The 15,892-nt window shown below is 40.6% G+C and overlaps 2 protein-coding genes across 3 annotated transcripts in view; one reads left to right on the top strand and one right to left on the bottom strand.

The window, feature by feature from the left end:
- Positions 1-4,000, top strand: part of CSPP1 (centrosome and spindle pole associated protein 1) — a 60,640-nt gene extending 56,640 nt beyond the window's left edge. The window contains 1 exon segment of the mRNA XM_088059963.1: positions 3,194-4,000. Coding sequence (XP_087916089.1) covers positions 3,194-3,408 — 215 coding nt within the window. The 3' untranslated portion in view covers positions 3,409-4,000.
- A 2,674-nt stretch (positions 4,001-6,674) lies between these two features.
- Positions 6,675-15,892, bottom strand: part of ARFGEF1 (ARF guanine nucleotide exchange factor 1) — an 85,948-nt gene continuing 76,730 nt past the window's right edge. For both annotated transcript variants that reach the window (XM_014256373.2, XM_005517108.3), the window contains 7 exons: positions 13,672-13,741; positions 11,947-12,076; positions 11,034-11,173; positions 10,489-10,657; positions 9,855-9,993; positions 8,857-8,974; positions 6,675-8,121 (listed from right to left, as the gene is read on the bottom strand). In XM_014256373.2, coding sequence (XP_014111848.2) covers positions 7,957-8,121; positions 8,857-8,974; positions 9,855-9,993; positions 10,489-10,657; positions 11,034-11,173; positions 11,947-12,076; positions 13,672-13,741 — 931 coding nt within the window. In that variant the 3' untranslated portion in view covers positions 6,675-7,956. The remainder of the gene's footprint in view (positions 8,122-8,856; positions 8,975-9,854; positions 9,994-10,488; positions 10,658-11,033; positions 11,174-11,946; positions 12,077-13,671; positions 13,742-15,892) is intronic.

Below are 15,892 nucleotides of genomic sequence, written 5' to 3'. Positions count from 1 at the left end.
CATACGAGTCTGAAATCTCCCTTTTTTGGAGGTAGTTGCTATGCCGTCTAGGCAATTACAGTATCAGTATCCTTTTTATAAACTTAATGAGAGTACAGATGCTGGCAGTATTTTTGATTCTGTTGCTATGGTGCTCTTACAAGCACTTCATCCTTTTTTTTTTTTTTTTTTTTGTTTGAACCATCTCACTGTGGTTTTAAGTCACTAAAAAAATAAACCCCATTCATATTAATTTTCTTCTATAATCAAAATAAACTCTTCACAAATCTTACTCCACCCAGATATATTTGCTATATGAACTACATTTACTTCTGTATCTGTTGTATTTCACCTTTTGTAATTTCACCTCATATCATATGCTCTACACTTTTTATTTTGCTTGCCTTCTGTCACAGCCTCCAGAGCTGCAGCCTTTAGATAAATATAATTTTGATATATATATATATATGTATATGTATATATGCATATATATGTCTGTATGTAGTTTGTTCTCTGGAGAACACAGGGACCCATCACTCATCCTTAGTATTTGTGCCTTTTGGAAAGGTAGCAATAGATCCTCTTGCTCAGCTGTGGTCGTTCAGGCTGCAATGCTGTTTGCCCTCCTGTTCCCTCCTTATGCTCAGGGATGTTACAGAAAAAAATGAGTGAAGCCAAATTTTTTTACTCCTTTTCCCTAACAGTCTGAAAGAACCCTTGTGGCATCCTCTTGCTTTCCAAGCAGCCCGGATTGTCATTTCTCCTCTGCCCTCAGAGATGCTGCTGAGAGAAAACAAATCTCTCAAATATATAACTAAGGAACCTGGTTATCTTCCCTTGAAATGACCAGAGATGGCAATTCATAGGCTTTGATGAATTCTAAGAGCTGATCTGGTTCAGTAAGGAGGCTCTGTTCACAGCAGCTCACTTTCTCCTATGGGACTGATGTGGGAATCCTAAAGGCATCCTAGTATTGTTTTCTTAATTGGAATGTTAGAAAAAAGGAGTCAGGCCTTCTCATCCATTTTCACCCATCCAAAAAAATTCCTGTCAGTGTAGACTTGGTAAATATTTGGGTGATGGAGTCTCTGCAAGCCAGAGACATTATCTCTGTCAAGCAAGGTATGTGTGTTCCTAAGGGCATAAACAAGAGCAGGCTCAGATACAGCAGAGGGAATTTTCACAGATTTGGGCACACAAGATGTGCTGCTGTTGGTGTTTTGCAGGAATCCAGATACCATTCAATTTCTAAACCAGGATTTCATGCTAAGGAAAACCTTTCCTTACCCTCAGCCTTTACATGCAAACTGAATTATCAAGAGTCTTGATTTGTGTCCCATTTAAGGACAGATTTTTATGGAGTGTGCAAGATGTTGAAATTCGTGATGAAGTTCTGCAGTGCAGCTGATCTGCTGTGCTTTCTATAAGCAGCACCAAGTGAGTCTGATCTAGTGATGTGCACTGGGATCTTACCTCTGGCAGAACAGTTGGTCTTGCCCCTGACATCTGCAAGCTCTACAGGCTTTGCTTTAAAGGCAGAAGTAGTTAAGTGGGGAATGCAGCCCTCTGGCCTGGATATTCACAGGTTGTCTGTCTCTAAACAACCTTATTTTTATTGTTTCTAGATATCATCTCTTAAAGCAGCAAACAGAAAATTGATTTTCTTCAGGTATCACTTTTCCTGCTGTGTGCTAAACCTACATACGCAAAAAGTGTGGGTTCCAACCCACAGGAGAGTTCATCAGACCCAGGATTTAGGAGACAAAGAGGTTCACTCTGCCAGCTTCAAGCACAGGAGATGACAGGCCCTAGAGCCAGGGAGGTCTGCTCTCATGTCTAGTGTTGCTGACATGTTTTAGTCAGACTGGGAAGGCTTGGAGGATGATCAGATTGCTGTCTGTATGATGTGACAGAACTAATGATTCGTGCCAAGTTCTTTCGGAACAAAAAGTATTTGGCATTTTGTTTTAGAACCTGCCTTCCCACCTAACAGACAAGGAGGAAGAGTGAGTCCTTGCTCTCAGTGTATGGGTTTGTGCAGTTCCTGTCCTTCTCTTTACCCCTGCACACCTGCCTGCTGCTTCTCCAGGCCTTTTGCTCTCACACCCATGCTTAGACCATCAACTTTCAGTTTTTAATGAGAATCTTCAGAGAAGCTTTGATTTAAAGTCTCATTTTTAAAAAGTCATAGTTTTTGCAGAATAAAACCCTGTAATTTGTAAAAATCATCCAAATACTTAAATTACATGACACTTATTAATTGCTTAGCTAAATTATATTGTCACTAAAGAATATACAATTTTGTTTTGCTTTAATTAGAATGTTTCTGTAAATTTTCTTTTTCCTAATTCAGAGTCTAAACATTTTACTGCCCACCATAAACACCAAAAAACCAGAACATCCTCGTTGATGTGACTCAGTGACTCAGTTTTAAGAGGAAAACATTTACATTTTTAGTTATTATAGATAGCTGGGGTTTTCACAATTTTTTCATCTATGTAAAATTTAAACGTTGTGAGGCCAAAAAATTGAACAGCACAGAGAAATTTATACATTCATATCCCTTTATATAAAGTAAAATTTTATGTTGTTCCATGATCTACACTATTTGTTTAAGGTATTAGGTGTATGTATGATTGCTGACAGAATTGAAACAAATAATAGTAGAGTCCAGAGTGATCATGGCTCCAAGTTCAAAGGCAAGGCAGTTCTGCTTTTTGTTTGGTGGGGTTTATTTTGTAACTGGAAGATCCCAACTTAGCCAGTTTCAGCATGACATTGCACTGAGGTTTCGAGCTGTGCTGAGCTGTGCTGCACAGGTTCACTTGCATTTGCACTGTTAAACCAAGTTAAACAATTCTTCTTCAGCAGGGGACTGGCTATACAGGGTTCAATCAGGCCACTGTAATTGAATGGCCTTATTTTCATATGCATTTTTATGCATATGTGCACTGACAGATTTGACTTCGCCCTAAATAGAAGCTTTTTGGAGAGCAAGAACCCTCTGCAGAGTCCACCCACCTCTGCCTGTATCCTTACCCCTTGGTGAGCCACTGGTGGGGATCTGTTCAGGCCCAGTTCCCCAGAACATCAGCAAACGTGTGCCAAGTGGAAATGTCATTTAAAAGCATTATTGATGCACTGACTGCAGCCAAGCCTGCGCGGTGTTTGTTGTTCTGTCCCCCCTAACACACGTGTTGCTCTCCTCTCTCAGGTGATGACATTTCCTTAGGGGACATGGACGACCTTCTGAAGCGCTCTCAGTCCCACGCCAGCTCCACTGACACGGTGGCGACAGAGCCCTGGCTGCGACCGGGAACGTCGGCCACGCTCCGGCGGCTGCTGGCGGAGCAGCCAGGCTCAGCAAGGCTGTCCCCGGAGAAGGCGCTGCCGCTGGGCTGGCAGGGCCTCTCCACCGCGCACGGCTGATTGCGCCCGGCAAGCCGCGGCCGAGGAGGCAGCGCCCGCACCGCTGCGCCTGCCACGGAATCCTGCAGGGAGAGTTCTCTCCCGTGTACTGTGTGGAGCTCTGTGTGGAATTGGAAACAGCAATAATAAAGGATCAGACACTGCAGTGGAACCGAGGTGTAGCGCAGGGATGGTTTCTGTTCCATGACATGGGAAATGGAGGAATAGCTTGGCAGCTTTTGCACTTTTTATACAACTTAAGTTTCAGCCTCAGAAACAGAGTGTGGTGTGTGTGAATTTGATATTAAATCAGAGATATTTTTTAGCTTTATAGTCAAACTTTAAAACTTGCTGGCATTAGGACAGCCCCACAGCACAAGGGCATTAGGTTTTTACCCAAAAAGTGAGTAACTTGAAGAAGGACACTTGGTTTTCACACAGAATAAATGCTGTCCTGCATGAAAGCACAGCTAACACTTTCATAGTAATTTTTTTCCTATCAGCAGTGTGTCTTATATTCCCGAACTTGTAATGTGCTGAAAATACAGATATTGTTGAATATATTTATGTTTCTGATTGAAGAGTTTAATAAAGTATTTTGTTACTAAAATTATTTTTGTTACAAAAACTGTGAAAACTGACTTCAATTTTCTTTATGATTTGCTTCAGGTTTCATTTACTCATGAACAAACTGGAGTGTTAAATCTATCTCCAAAGAAATTAAAACACGTGGAAAAACTGTTAAGACCACAGAGCTTTAGCAAGAAGGATATGGAGCAAGATTTTAGGAGTTCAGTGGACTACACAACCAAGGTGAAGCAAGGGTAATCCTGCAACTTTACTCTTGGTTAGAAAATTCCCCCCCAAGAGGCCTAAACCTGATCAACAGGGGTGGGGGGAAAAGACTGATGAAAACAAGAACTTTTTACAAAGGTCTTTTGTTTTTACTACAATGCTACCATCAAGCTTTTGTAAACCTATCTGAAGGCTACAGCAGTCCCCTGATGACAGCTGGCAGTGTTTGCTGACAGCTGTACTTCAAACCTGTGTGGTGCTGAGCTTCTTCATGGGCTTAGCACATTCTTTCCCAGAGAGAATTTGCCAAATCACGGTAATTCTTACCCTGTATTTCTGGCTCAACAGTGAGAAGGTTCATTGGTGAGGGTATGACAGTGGTGGCTACTCAAGCAGGGGCACTGGTATAATCCCTGACCTGGGCTGGAGCAGGTACCTCAGGCTGCATGGCTACTTCAGTCTGGACTTCCCAGAGACAGGGAAATAACTTTGTGAAAATGCTTTATATTAATACACTTACCATCCTCTCATGCCAAAGCCCACCTCTGTCACCTGCCCTGATGGCTCTCTCCAGTTGCCTCACAAATTGAACTCTGAGACACATTCACTGTACCATCTCCAGCCTAGATGCAGAATTTCTCTTCTTCCTCATCCAATTGCCTACAGTTTAATTATTTTTTTGTTCCCTTAATTTTAATCAGAGTTTTTCCCCTGAGAGAAGCATGAAGTGTTCCCCTAAAAAGCCACCCTGATGTCATTGCAGTAAGTTTTGTAAATACCACAGACCATCAGAAGTTGGCATTCCTTTCCTCCAGTTCAAGGCCAGGATGTGACACAACCCCTCTTTGTATTACTTTGTTCATCTGTGCTGTGGCCTGAAACCACAGAAACTACTTTAACCTCACTGCTCAGCAGCCCTTAGCACCATGAATTCCACTCTTCCCTGCAGCTACCCTCCCTTGGGCACTCAGGATGCTGCTTGGGACACTCTTGAGTCCTTGCCATCTTCCCTTTCCAGATCTGCAGCTTTCTCTGCCTCTCTGAAGTTCATCTTCTGGCAGGGAGGGCCCTTCTGCCCCCCTAACTTTTTATCACGACAGCTTCACCTGCAAAATAAATGTATCTGCAGTCTCAGCCGTGATGGATATTGAGATGACTAAACCAGAGCCTATTTTCTGCCTGCCCCTGACCCCAGATCTTTGATAATTATCATAAATACAAGTGTTAAAGAGAACAGCAAGTTGAACGTGATGCCCAGAGTACACCTGGTGCTGTTCTGGCATTGCAAGAACTAAAGAGAGGTAAGAGAGTCACTACGATGACACCAAAGTTCAGCTCCCAACGAACCAATATTAAACAGCCATTGGGCCTTTTCCACATAGGCGATTAAAATAAGGCATGAGAAGGCCAGGCTGTAAAAGAAAAATGTCATTACTAAAGGGGAGTACACAACAAAACAATGAAAAGTAAACCAGAAAGAGCCACACAACCCCAACTGCCCAAGTTTTTAGGTAATTCATTGCACTCACTGTTCTATCTTGAACACAGATGATTAGAAAGCAATTGGGCACAAGGAACAGTCGCTGTTTAAACAGTGCTCAGGGCAGCAGTGTCAGGAACACCCTGGTAACGGTCTCAGAACAGTTTGCTAAAGCCATGGGCAGAGTATGACAATGAATAGGGATGGGACGCATTACACTCACTCTAAAAATTATTACTGATCACTGTCAAACAAAGACAGACCTCATGTCTGGCCCAGCATGGCACTTTAAGATTTAAACACAGCACAACAAACTGAACAAGTAAAATATAGAAAAAGCCCAAGAGAAAAGGCTACAATTAATTCAAATAACCTCAATTCTCCCCCATCTGACTCTGGTAATTGCTATTTGGTTTTGCTCCACCCCAGTTAACTTTGTGAGCAAACTCTGAATCACAGGTCGTAGCATTTTATTTCCCTTTTCTGGCTTTTCCAATGTGAATGTCTGTGTCAGATTCATTGCCCTGAAAAGAGAAGAGGCTCCCTCACACACCTTGGTCTTCACACTGCTCTCCTGTGCCAGTCAGGAGTTTTGTGGGAACACACTGGAGAACACTCCAATTCCACTTTTACTTATAAAATCAAAGATGCTGACAAGGCTTAGCAGAACTGCAATCCCAGCCCTTACCTTGCCCCCTTCTCCATCAGCTGTTTGGTGTTTGTATTTTAATCCCCAGAGAGCAAAGTGCAGTACTTGAGCTTCTATCTGTGCAGCACTACAGTTCTGACCAGTTCATGTAACATTTTTATTCTCCTCCAGACATGCCCACCTTTTTTTTTAAAATTTACCCCTCATTTTCCCCCTATATTTGTGTCTAACGGTGAGAAGCGGCATCCCAGTCAACCAGAAGGCACCCAGCTTTCCGCTCCCGGGGTCTGGGGTTTGCTCCTTTGAAACAAAAGTGTGAGAGGCAAAGCAAACTGTAAAACAAGTAGCTGTGGATTAGACTGGTTTTGATTGCACTGATGAAAGAGTTCAAAAACTTTATTGACCTATAACCTGATTAGAATATGCCAGATGAGAACCAAATATTGTACAGAAAGTTGTACAGAATTTTTTTTACATAGAAAACTTTACATATCTGTACCATATACATTTTGTCCATCTGAAAAAAATTTCTACATCCATTGTAATACAGAATGCTTGACAATCTCGTCTGTTAACCATCAGAGCACAATTCACAGTATGAATACATTTCCAATAAATTTAACCATCCCCAAACCATGCCAGATTTGTTACTTGAATATATCCAACATTAAATTCTGTACATAAGAGTGAAATCTACATCAAACAAAAAACATCTGACAGCAGACACAACCTAGACTTGTTTGCAGTGATTCAAGTTCCAGTCCTTGAAGGATCATCATTTCAATGGCTTGTTATATTTAAAAGCCCTAAAACAAGTATATTACAGGTAGTTATGTCAGTCGTGATATTTCTACCGCTGTTCTTGACAAAAGTCGGCAACAATAACTTCTGGGCTACAATGAAACAAAACAAAACAAAAAATAACAAAAAAGGAAAAAAAAATCACAACCAAAAAAAAGAAACCCAAACTTCTAGTGCATTTGGTGAACAAGGAAGAGTTATGGGCTTTCAACAAATCAGTAATACAGAAATAAAATAATTTGGGAAGAACTGTATAGTGTTAAAGAGTTTATATTACAGACCTGCATCTCTGTACATTTTCACAGAAGGATGATTACCAATGTCTCAGACAGCCTGAGTGTGCAAAAATCTTAGAATATCAGACATAGTTGCTAAATAGTTTTTTCCATGAACAATAATCTCCATTTTCTTTTCACTATAAACATTTTATCCTTCAAAACACAGCTCTCCTGAGTTGTACTTCTCGCAGAAGCTCAAACCTTTACATATATATGTTTCTTTGGGTACATTTTACTTTCACACCCTCCATAAAGATCTGTTGCTATACTGCTGTCTAGGACAGTAAAGGACACTGCAGCCCGTGCTGACAAGGGGACTGTGCTATAAACTGGCTCCGTGCTCAGCACGAGCCAGGCAAGAGAAACCGATGAGAGAATCCGCCAGGAAAGAGAGGGACTGGAGTGTTGCAAGCCTTAATTAAGTTTTAAGTGTCTGTACCGTTAACCCTTGGATACACGTTGCCAGAGAAAGAAATTTATATGGAGATCCAGACAGAATGGCCCAGCTACCTGGTCCTTTTATTTAGCTGAGGAATATAAACTTGGAAACAGAGCGTCAGTATCTGTTAATGCTTGCTTATTCCAGACTCTTGTTCTGGTGGTTGGGATATTTGGAACACCACACCAATCCGCAGGAAAAACCTTCGCAAAACAGCTCGAAGCTCGGGAATAAGGTCAAACTGCATGATTTCACACAACAAAGGGTAGTAGAACGAGGCATGGGCCTTGAACTGAGGAGAAAACAAACAAGAAATGACTCTATTATACATCAGTACACCTCAGAAAGCACACTACAAAATATAGAATTACATACTCTCCCAAATGTGGGTGAGAAACCCACAAAGTGACAGGCAGAAATACCTTTACAACTGAAATCAGCAGTGCTAGAATAAGACTATGACAGCTGTGATGTACTCTGACAGATGCTCACCAGCTACACAAATCTCCTTACTAATGCTTGTCCTCCAAGAGGAAGTATTTTTCTGTTACGAGTTTTTTCTTGCAGATGGCCTTTTTCACTTAATTATTTCAGCTGAGTTTTCTTAGAAACAGAGGGAAGTTAAACAGGGATTTATTTACTGCAGAATTACTTTGGAGAAGGTCAAGGTGTACATGTACCTGCAGCACTGGCAGCAGAAGCAAGAGTTAATTCGTTGAATAAAACATCATCACTAATTGTCTTCCTCAGCAGGAGAGGGTTGTTAAAAACAATTTAGCATACACTTCTAAAGGATTCCAGCATCTTTAAACTTCTCTGACATGTTTTATTTTATCACTCACTGCACCTTCACACTGAATTATTAGTGTATCTGTCAAATGCAGTTTGAATGTACATTCCCTCAACACAAGAACAAGAGCAGCAGGAGCTTTTAAAGTCAAGTCTGTAACTGTGTGTGACAAACCAGTCTGGAACTATGACTTACCTGTACACATCATCTGAAACATCATTCCGAACAGTTACTTACCCTTTCATCGCTTATCTTCAGGACTTTAGTCAAAAATAAGAGTAAAAGGTTAGTCCAGGCTTCCCGATGACTTTCTGATGTAAGAGTGAGGAAATAGCTCAGAGCTTCGCTGCAGACACTGGAGACAAAAGACACAAAAAAATAGTAACTCACACTTCCTTCTGAACTCTACTGCAGAGGAAGAGCTTTGGCTTTGCAACCTCTGGCAGTGTAGAGCCCTGGTGTACAACAGCATTGTTTTATGAAAGCTGCTCTAAGCCTGGTAAACAACAGAAAGCAGTGACTTTGTTCAACTTAAACACAAAGTCCTAGGATTTCAGTAATAAATAAGCTGACAAAATGTGATTATGCTGCTTGTATTGAGTATTCTTTGAAAGGTATGTGATAAAATGCTATGTGGACTTCAGGAATCTCTCATGTTGATGTAACCTGGCAGTTTTCAGCTCCGCTTCCTAGTCTGTGAACCTTAAAGTCTCGGCCTTAAGTGTTGCTGTTGAGGTTTAAAGCCCTCTCAGCCCAATAGTTGCTCGAAAACTTTATAAACAAAAAACATACAGATCAATAGCCAAAGGCCTCTGTGTGCTCACAAGGCTGCTTAAGCCCAGTGTCCATTTCTGAAAATGAGAACAAATAGTGCCGGTTCCCTAAAATACCTGAGGTCAGTGAAAGAAAAAACAGGGTTTAAGTGATAAGTGCTTTCCTTTTTAAAGAGAAGCTATAATGAGCCCCCACCTACCCAAATGATTCAAAAAAAGTGACAAAATTTTTGTTCTCCCTGCAAAACATGTAATGAGAATAAAAAGGAGAGACAGTGCCAGTAGCTGGAGGCACAGCACTCCCCACAGAACATAAAACGCTTAATATTAGCTGTGACCTACCACACACACGTTAGCTCTGGAAGTTTACTGCCAACAGAGAAGGTCTATCCTTTTAAATAACCCACCCCCTTTCTTTAACATCAGAAATAACATGAACAGGTTCAGCTCCATGGACCTTACTTCAGCAGTCTTTGCTGGACTTCCTCCCAGGCGCTGGTGCGGCTCTCGTCCATGTACATGCGGAACAGGATGCGCAGTCCACAGGCCAGGCTGCTCGTCTCCTGCTTCAGCAGGTTGGGCTTTGACTTGCCTTTAAAACCTACAGGAATTCCAAGCATCCATTTAGATTTTTGGTTCAGCTGACATTCTTTCTTACCGTCCCCCCCACTTCTCCTTCTAAGCATCTTCTGCACACAGACGTAAGAACCACCTCAGGTAATTAATTTCTCATAATATTTAGTACTATGGAGCATTGCTGAGAATTAAACTATTTATATGTGCCATAACTGTGTGTTTGGCACCATTTTTGGCATCAGCTTCCAAGTGGCTGTGAAAACTGTTTGTGCCTTCAGCTTTCAAGCATGGGACTCATACCTACAGCCAAGAATCAGCTTAGCAGCTGTACCTCAGTGAAACCTTGAGATTTGGGAAATGAGAGATATTTGCATCTCCACAGATTAGATCTCCTCCCTTTAGGAATGCTACAGTTATAGAGCTAAACCTTCAACATTACATTTTGCATCCAAGTACTTCTGACCTATTTCTGGGTAAATTCACACTGTCACAAAGTATTTCTCCAAGGGGACTGACTCACCTGCTTTCCAGAGAGCAGTTCTTTGTTCATTGTTTGAATTAAATGCTTTAGCAAATCTGTGAGATTCCAGCAGACAATCAAGAAGTTTGAAAAGCTGCTGTGATGTTAGGAAACGATACATCCCTTGATCCTGTGTATCCACATGGACATCAAAGTCTACTGCATCTCTCTATTGAAAAAAGAGGAAAAGGGGGAAAAATAAAAGATTTAAAGTAAAAATTCACATCTGTCTTCAGCAAGCTCCTGTGATAACTCAATTCTACCTTGTTTACATCTGTACTTGTACTTAACACTGTATTCAAGGTTGTATCCACATCCCAGTTATATAAATCCCTTTGAACAATACATTTTAATCTCCATTGTGCTGCCCTGGCACAGCAAATGCAATTTAACCGAGATTGTAAAAGATCTCAACAGCCCAATGGAAACACTCAAACCCATGTAAAAACTGTAAATTAGCAATGAAGAGAAGTTCAAGAAATTTTATCTTAAAACCATTGAAGGAAAAGGTATTAAAAAGAGAGATACCTATCAGATCCACTTACTTGTGCTGCTGCTAGATTTTCTGCATCCTCTTTTTTACTAGTTGCTGGGAAGAACACAATGTTGTCGATCGTCTGAATGAGTTCCAGCTGTACAACACACTTGATCAAAAGAGCAGCAAATAACTTCTGTTCTGGAAATTCTTTAAAGGAAAGAAAATTACTTGTTAACTGAAGAACTTTTTTGAGCAGTTTTGAGGGCAAGTCGAAGAACAGTTTAACTTCAAGCACATGTGTAAACCTGGAATCCACCTGTTGGAATTACTAACCACAGGACAGATCACTACGTTACCAACTGGAATGTTTCCTGAAGTTGTCTGTGATACACTGGATCAACCTAGCATGAAGTTACCTAAAAGTCAGCAAAATGAGTGACTTGGACCTTCAGTGCAATAGGAAGAGACAGAGGCTGTTCCCAGGCAGGAGGCTTAGCACAGCATTGGCACCATTGCTTGTTTGCAGCTTGGCAAGTACTAATGTACCACATGCCCATTTTAAGCAACAACACATAACTGCACAAGGATCTTAAATAAGGGTTTGATACACCCTCTTCAAATCACAGACAGAACTCTTTTTCAGCTACTGTTTCTGCTGCATTTTGCACCGAAAGATCTCTGCTCCTAAGAAAAGAAATCTCACACAGCACTGTAAGGAGACTACTGTTTTTAATATTTTGCTTTGGATAAAAAGCCTAGAAGCTTGTAGTTGAACTCTTAAGGTTTTTAAAACACAGGCCAAAAACATAGACCCACAGGAGTCCAAGAGAATTCTGTCATACTACATGAAAAAATTAAACAATGTGATTTCTTCACACTGTGTTTCTGAAGTCATCGCTGGAGCTATAACTAATGTAACAAGCATCTACTACATACTACTCAGGCAGATACCAAATGCCAAACCACTGCAGAGCACGCACTTGCTGCTGGCCTGGCTTTACTCGTTTCTTCAGCTACCGTGGCCCCCGTGCTGGGTTGATATGGGCGTCCATCTGAAGATCGAGGCTGGATGGAATCATGGATATCAACTGACTTCTGGGAGATTGTATCCTGAAAAGAAAGAAAAACAAATTAAGTAATTAACTTACAGAAAACTTCTAGTAATTGGTAATAGTGCTGTGCTCTTCAGAGCTCAAGACATTTGCTGTTTCAACACTGCAATTTCATTCACTTTAGTCATATTTGCTATGAGCATTCAGGAAAGATGTACCAGAAATATGAGCTATTTAGAAACAATTGAAAACTTAACAAGTAACAAATACTTAAGTACACAGAAAAGGCAATGAGTAGCATTTTTCAGATATGTTTTTGTGTTCCCTCCAAGCATTTCTTGTCACCCAAGAGTTACTACAGCTTTTACCAGATCAAGAGTAGGAGCTTTTGCTGCAAGGTTCCTGTAAAAAACACCTCAGCTTCTCATATCAGTAGATAAACAAGGTTTTCATCTCTACTAGGTAAAAATACATATTTTAATAGGTATAATATCTATATAGATAGCAAAACACTCCATCATATTTGAGCAACCTAAAGAAAAACGAGATTAAAATATCCAAAGCCTGCAAAGATTCTATCCTACTAAATGAGACATCCAAAATATTTTTCCTTTAGTATAATTTATTATAGAAGTTCTGTTAATTCTGAAGTTGCAAAGTATCTTTTTACACTGAAGACAAAAATAATTTTTAAAAACATTCATGTTAAACTATTTCAAAGGGAAAAGATCTTTCAATTTACTCAAGACTAAGACATTTATTTGCCATTTATGCATGGTATTATATTTGACATAAATGGATCAAAAATATAGCCAATGTGTTTAGATGAAACCACCAAAAATGAGTCATGGTATAGCATTAAGCTACAATACCCTTATAATGAAAACTGGTCTTCACAAACATTTACTCTCTGTTTAAGCTGAATTATGTTAACACTTCATAAAGATAAATGAAGGAAGTCAGTCTCTCTTAGTAACGCTCATTTGAGATCATTATCCTTGAGCAACTTCTATCAAGTGCTTCATTAATCTATAAAGAACTTTATAAGAACAGCAATCTTGTGAGAATGTCCAAAAGCTAAACTAATTCTCATCCGTAGCAAGGCAGTTACAGGGCTGTCACTTGCAGGCAAATCCAGACTTCACATCAGTTCATTCAATCAGCACTAAGATAGCCGATGGTTATACACATTTTCTACTTTACATAGATATTTAAGGTCTTATTACAAGAGAAAATTTGGAGGCAAAAAAAGAAAAAGTCAATCCAACTGTCAATCTTTCCCTCTTCAGCAGTTTCTCTTCTAGGCAGTACATCAAAATGAAAGAAAACCATGACTCAAGCCACAAAACAAGTCAAAGCCCAAATATAGTATTAGAAAAACATGCCAGACACAGGAGATTACCCAAAACAAACACAGGTAACTACCTACAGCCGATTTCTGGAAGTCAACTTTGCTGCTAACAAACACATACTTCTTTATCAATTAATCCCTTGCCATTTTTAAACATTAAATAGCACTTGAGCTGGGAAAAAAATTAAAGTAAATCAAAATTGAAAAATGTATTCAAAACAAATTTATTTTTCACCTATTCTACATCACAAGACAGCTGAGCTCTTGCAATCTTAAATTACTGTTTTATTTCAGCAGCTTACCAGTTTTTCTTTTGCATCAGAGGGAGAGCCAGAGCAGAACTCCCCACCGACAGGTCGCCAAGTCAGCAGCCTTGAAAACAAAAAACCAAATTTACTAAGTTTCAAATATAAATGGGAACCAACACTCTAAGAAGTCCCTTCAACATGGTGTGGGTTTTTTGCATTAATTTAAATTCTAAGTGCACTTTATTCTTTCAGACATGTTTAAAAGTGTAAGTACTGTGTTAGCTGAATGTCAACATTCCTGCCAACTACCTTGGATGGACAAGTGGACTACATCGAGATGGATTAGTTTTTCTCAGATACAGGATTTGTCTTCAGGCAATGTTTTAGTGCCATTAGTGGGCCTCTTCTCCCACACTGCCTTAAGCTTGACCTAGAATAAGGAATGAATCTACTCCAGAACAAATCACATGAACATTTGGAAATGTTTTGCATTCGCTGTCTGGGGTATATTCCAGGATTAAGTTTCTATTTCCACTTAAAAATTCACCACTTCCACTCAGGATTCATTGCTGTTATGAGGTATCAAATATCACTGACAATACTTCTGATCTTTTCCCTGCTGATTTCCTATAGGACACTGCTGTATTTGAGGATTTTAACCTTAGTGCTGAAAATTTCTACAGTAACACACTGTCTGTGCCTGCCAAGAATTGAGGAAAATTGGATTAAATAACCTAAGTTGTCCCATCATTTCTTGTTCTATCCAATCTACTGCTGCAAAATAAGACTGAAGTTACTTGTCATTGTCAAGACCTCAAACTCTTTACTCTCAATCTGTGCAAGGTAACACATCGGACATTTGTGTCTGCATTTCCTAAGGGAGAGCATTCTTCACCAAGTTAAGCATCCTAAATGAATATACCACTGATCTCCAGAAAACTGAACACTGGATAACTAAAAAGACAGATTGGAGATAAGAAAATAGAAAATCTTGAGGCAGGTAATAAGGCAACAAACAAAGTAGAACAGAGAACTGAATTAATTCTTGAAAGCTGCAAGGACATAAATCGAGGTATTGGGATAATGAGCCAGTAGAGGCCAGACCATCATAATTTGTGCAAGGAACTAATTCTCTTGAATTTTTTGATGACAAGCAGGTATTCACAGTGGATTTCTCAGCACCAGAAAGCCAAGACTTGCTCTCATGAAGCTTCAGAAAATTTAAATTAACAAAAACTATAAACAGAAGATAAATAAACTAAAAGAAAAATTGAAGAAACTATTAAAATAAGCAAAAATCAATGAGCTAGACGAGCAAACAGTGAGGTGGAGTGGAAACTGACTGAACAGCTGAGCCAAGAGGATGGTGATTAGGTGCACAGAATCTGGCTGGAGGCCAGTGGTACACCCCAGGGATCAGTGCTGCATCCAATCTGTCCATCTTAATGATCTGGCTGATGGGGCAGAAAGGACTCTCAGGAAGCTGGATACCACAAAAGTAGGAGGAATGCCTGATACACCAGAGGGTCATGCTGCTATCCAGAGGGACCTCCACAGGCTGGAGAAATGGGCTGATGGTAACCTTGTGCAGTTCAATGAGGGAATAACCAAGTTCTTCACCAGGAGAGGAACAAGCCCACGCTCCAGGATGTGCTGGGGGGCTGCCCAGGTTGGACAGGAGTGAGCAGGGTGCCCCTGCTGCAGAGAAAGCAAACGCTATCCTGGGCCGTGTGAGGAGAGGTGAGAAGGGGAACCCTGGCCTTCTGCTCAGCATGGTGGCCAGTCCTGGGCTCCCCATTTTGAGAGACACAGACCTACTGGACAAAGTTCAGCAAAAAGCCATGGAGGTGAAGAAGGAACTAGAGAATCTCTCCTATGAGAGAGTCTGAGACTACAGGGACTGTCCAGCCTGGAGAAGAAAAGGCTCAGGACATCTCATCAACATACTATAAGTATCTGAAATGTGGGGGCAAAGCAGAACCAGGCTTTTTCCAGTGATGCACCAGGCCAGGACCTGAGGACAAACACAGGAGGTTTCCCATGAGCATTAGGAAACACTTTTTCACTGTGAGAGTGATCAAACACAAGGCAGAGGTTGCCCAGAAAGGCTGTGGAGCTTCCCTCCTTGGAGGTATTTGAAAGTCCTGGGAAAACTTCTCTGGGCGGCCATGCCTAAGCACAGGGGTTGGACCACAAAACCTCCAGAGCCCTTTCCAACTTTAGCCATTCTGTGTCATGCTGTATTAGTACCTTCAGCTATCAACACCTCAAGGTT

This window comes from Pseudopodoces humilis, chromosome 1 (assembly GCF_049639895.1).
Source record: "Pseudopodoces humilis isolate 2021_Gansu_Grassland_sample_001 chromosome 1, ASM4963989v1, whole genome shotgun sequence".
NCBI classification, from domain to species: Eukaryota; Metazoa; Chordata; class Aves; order Passeriformes; family Paridae; genus Pseudopodoces; species Pseudopodoces humilis.
This window is presented reverse-complemented; position numbering and strand designations above follow the sequence as displayed.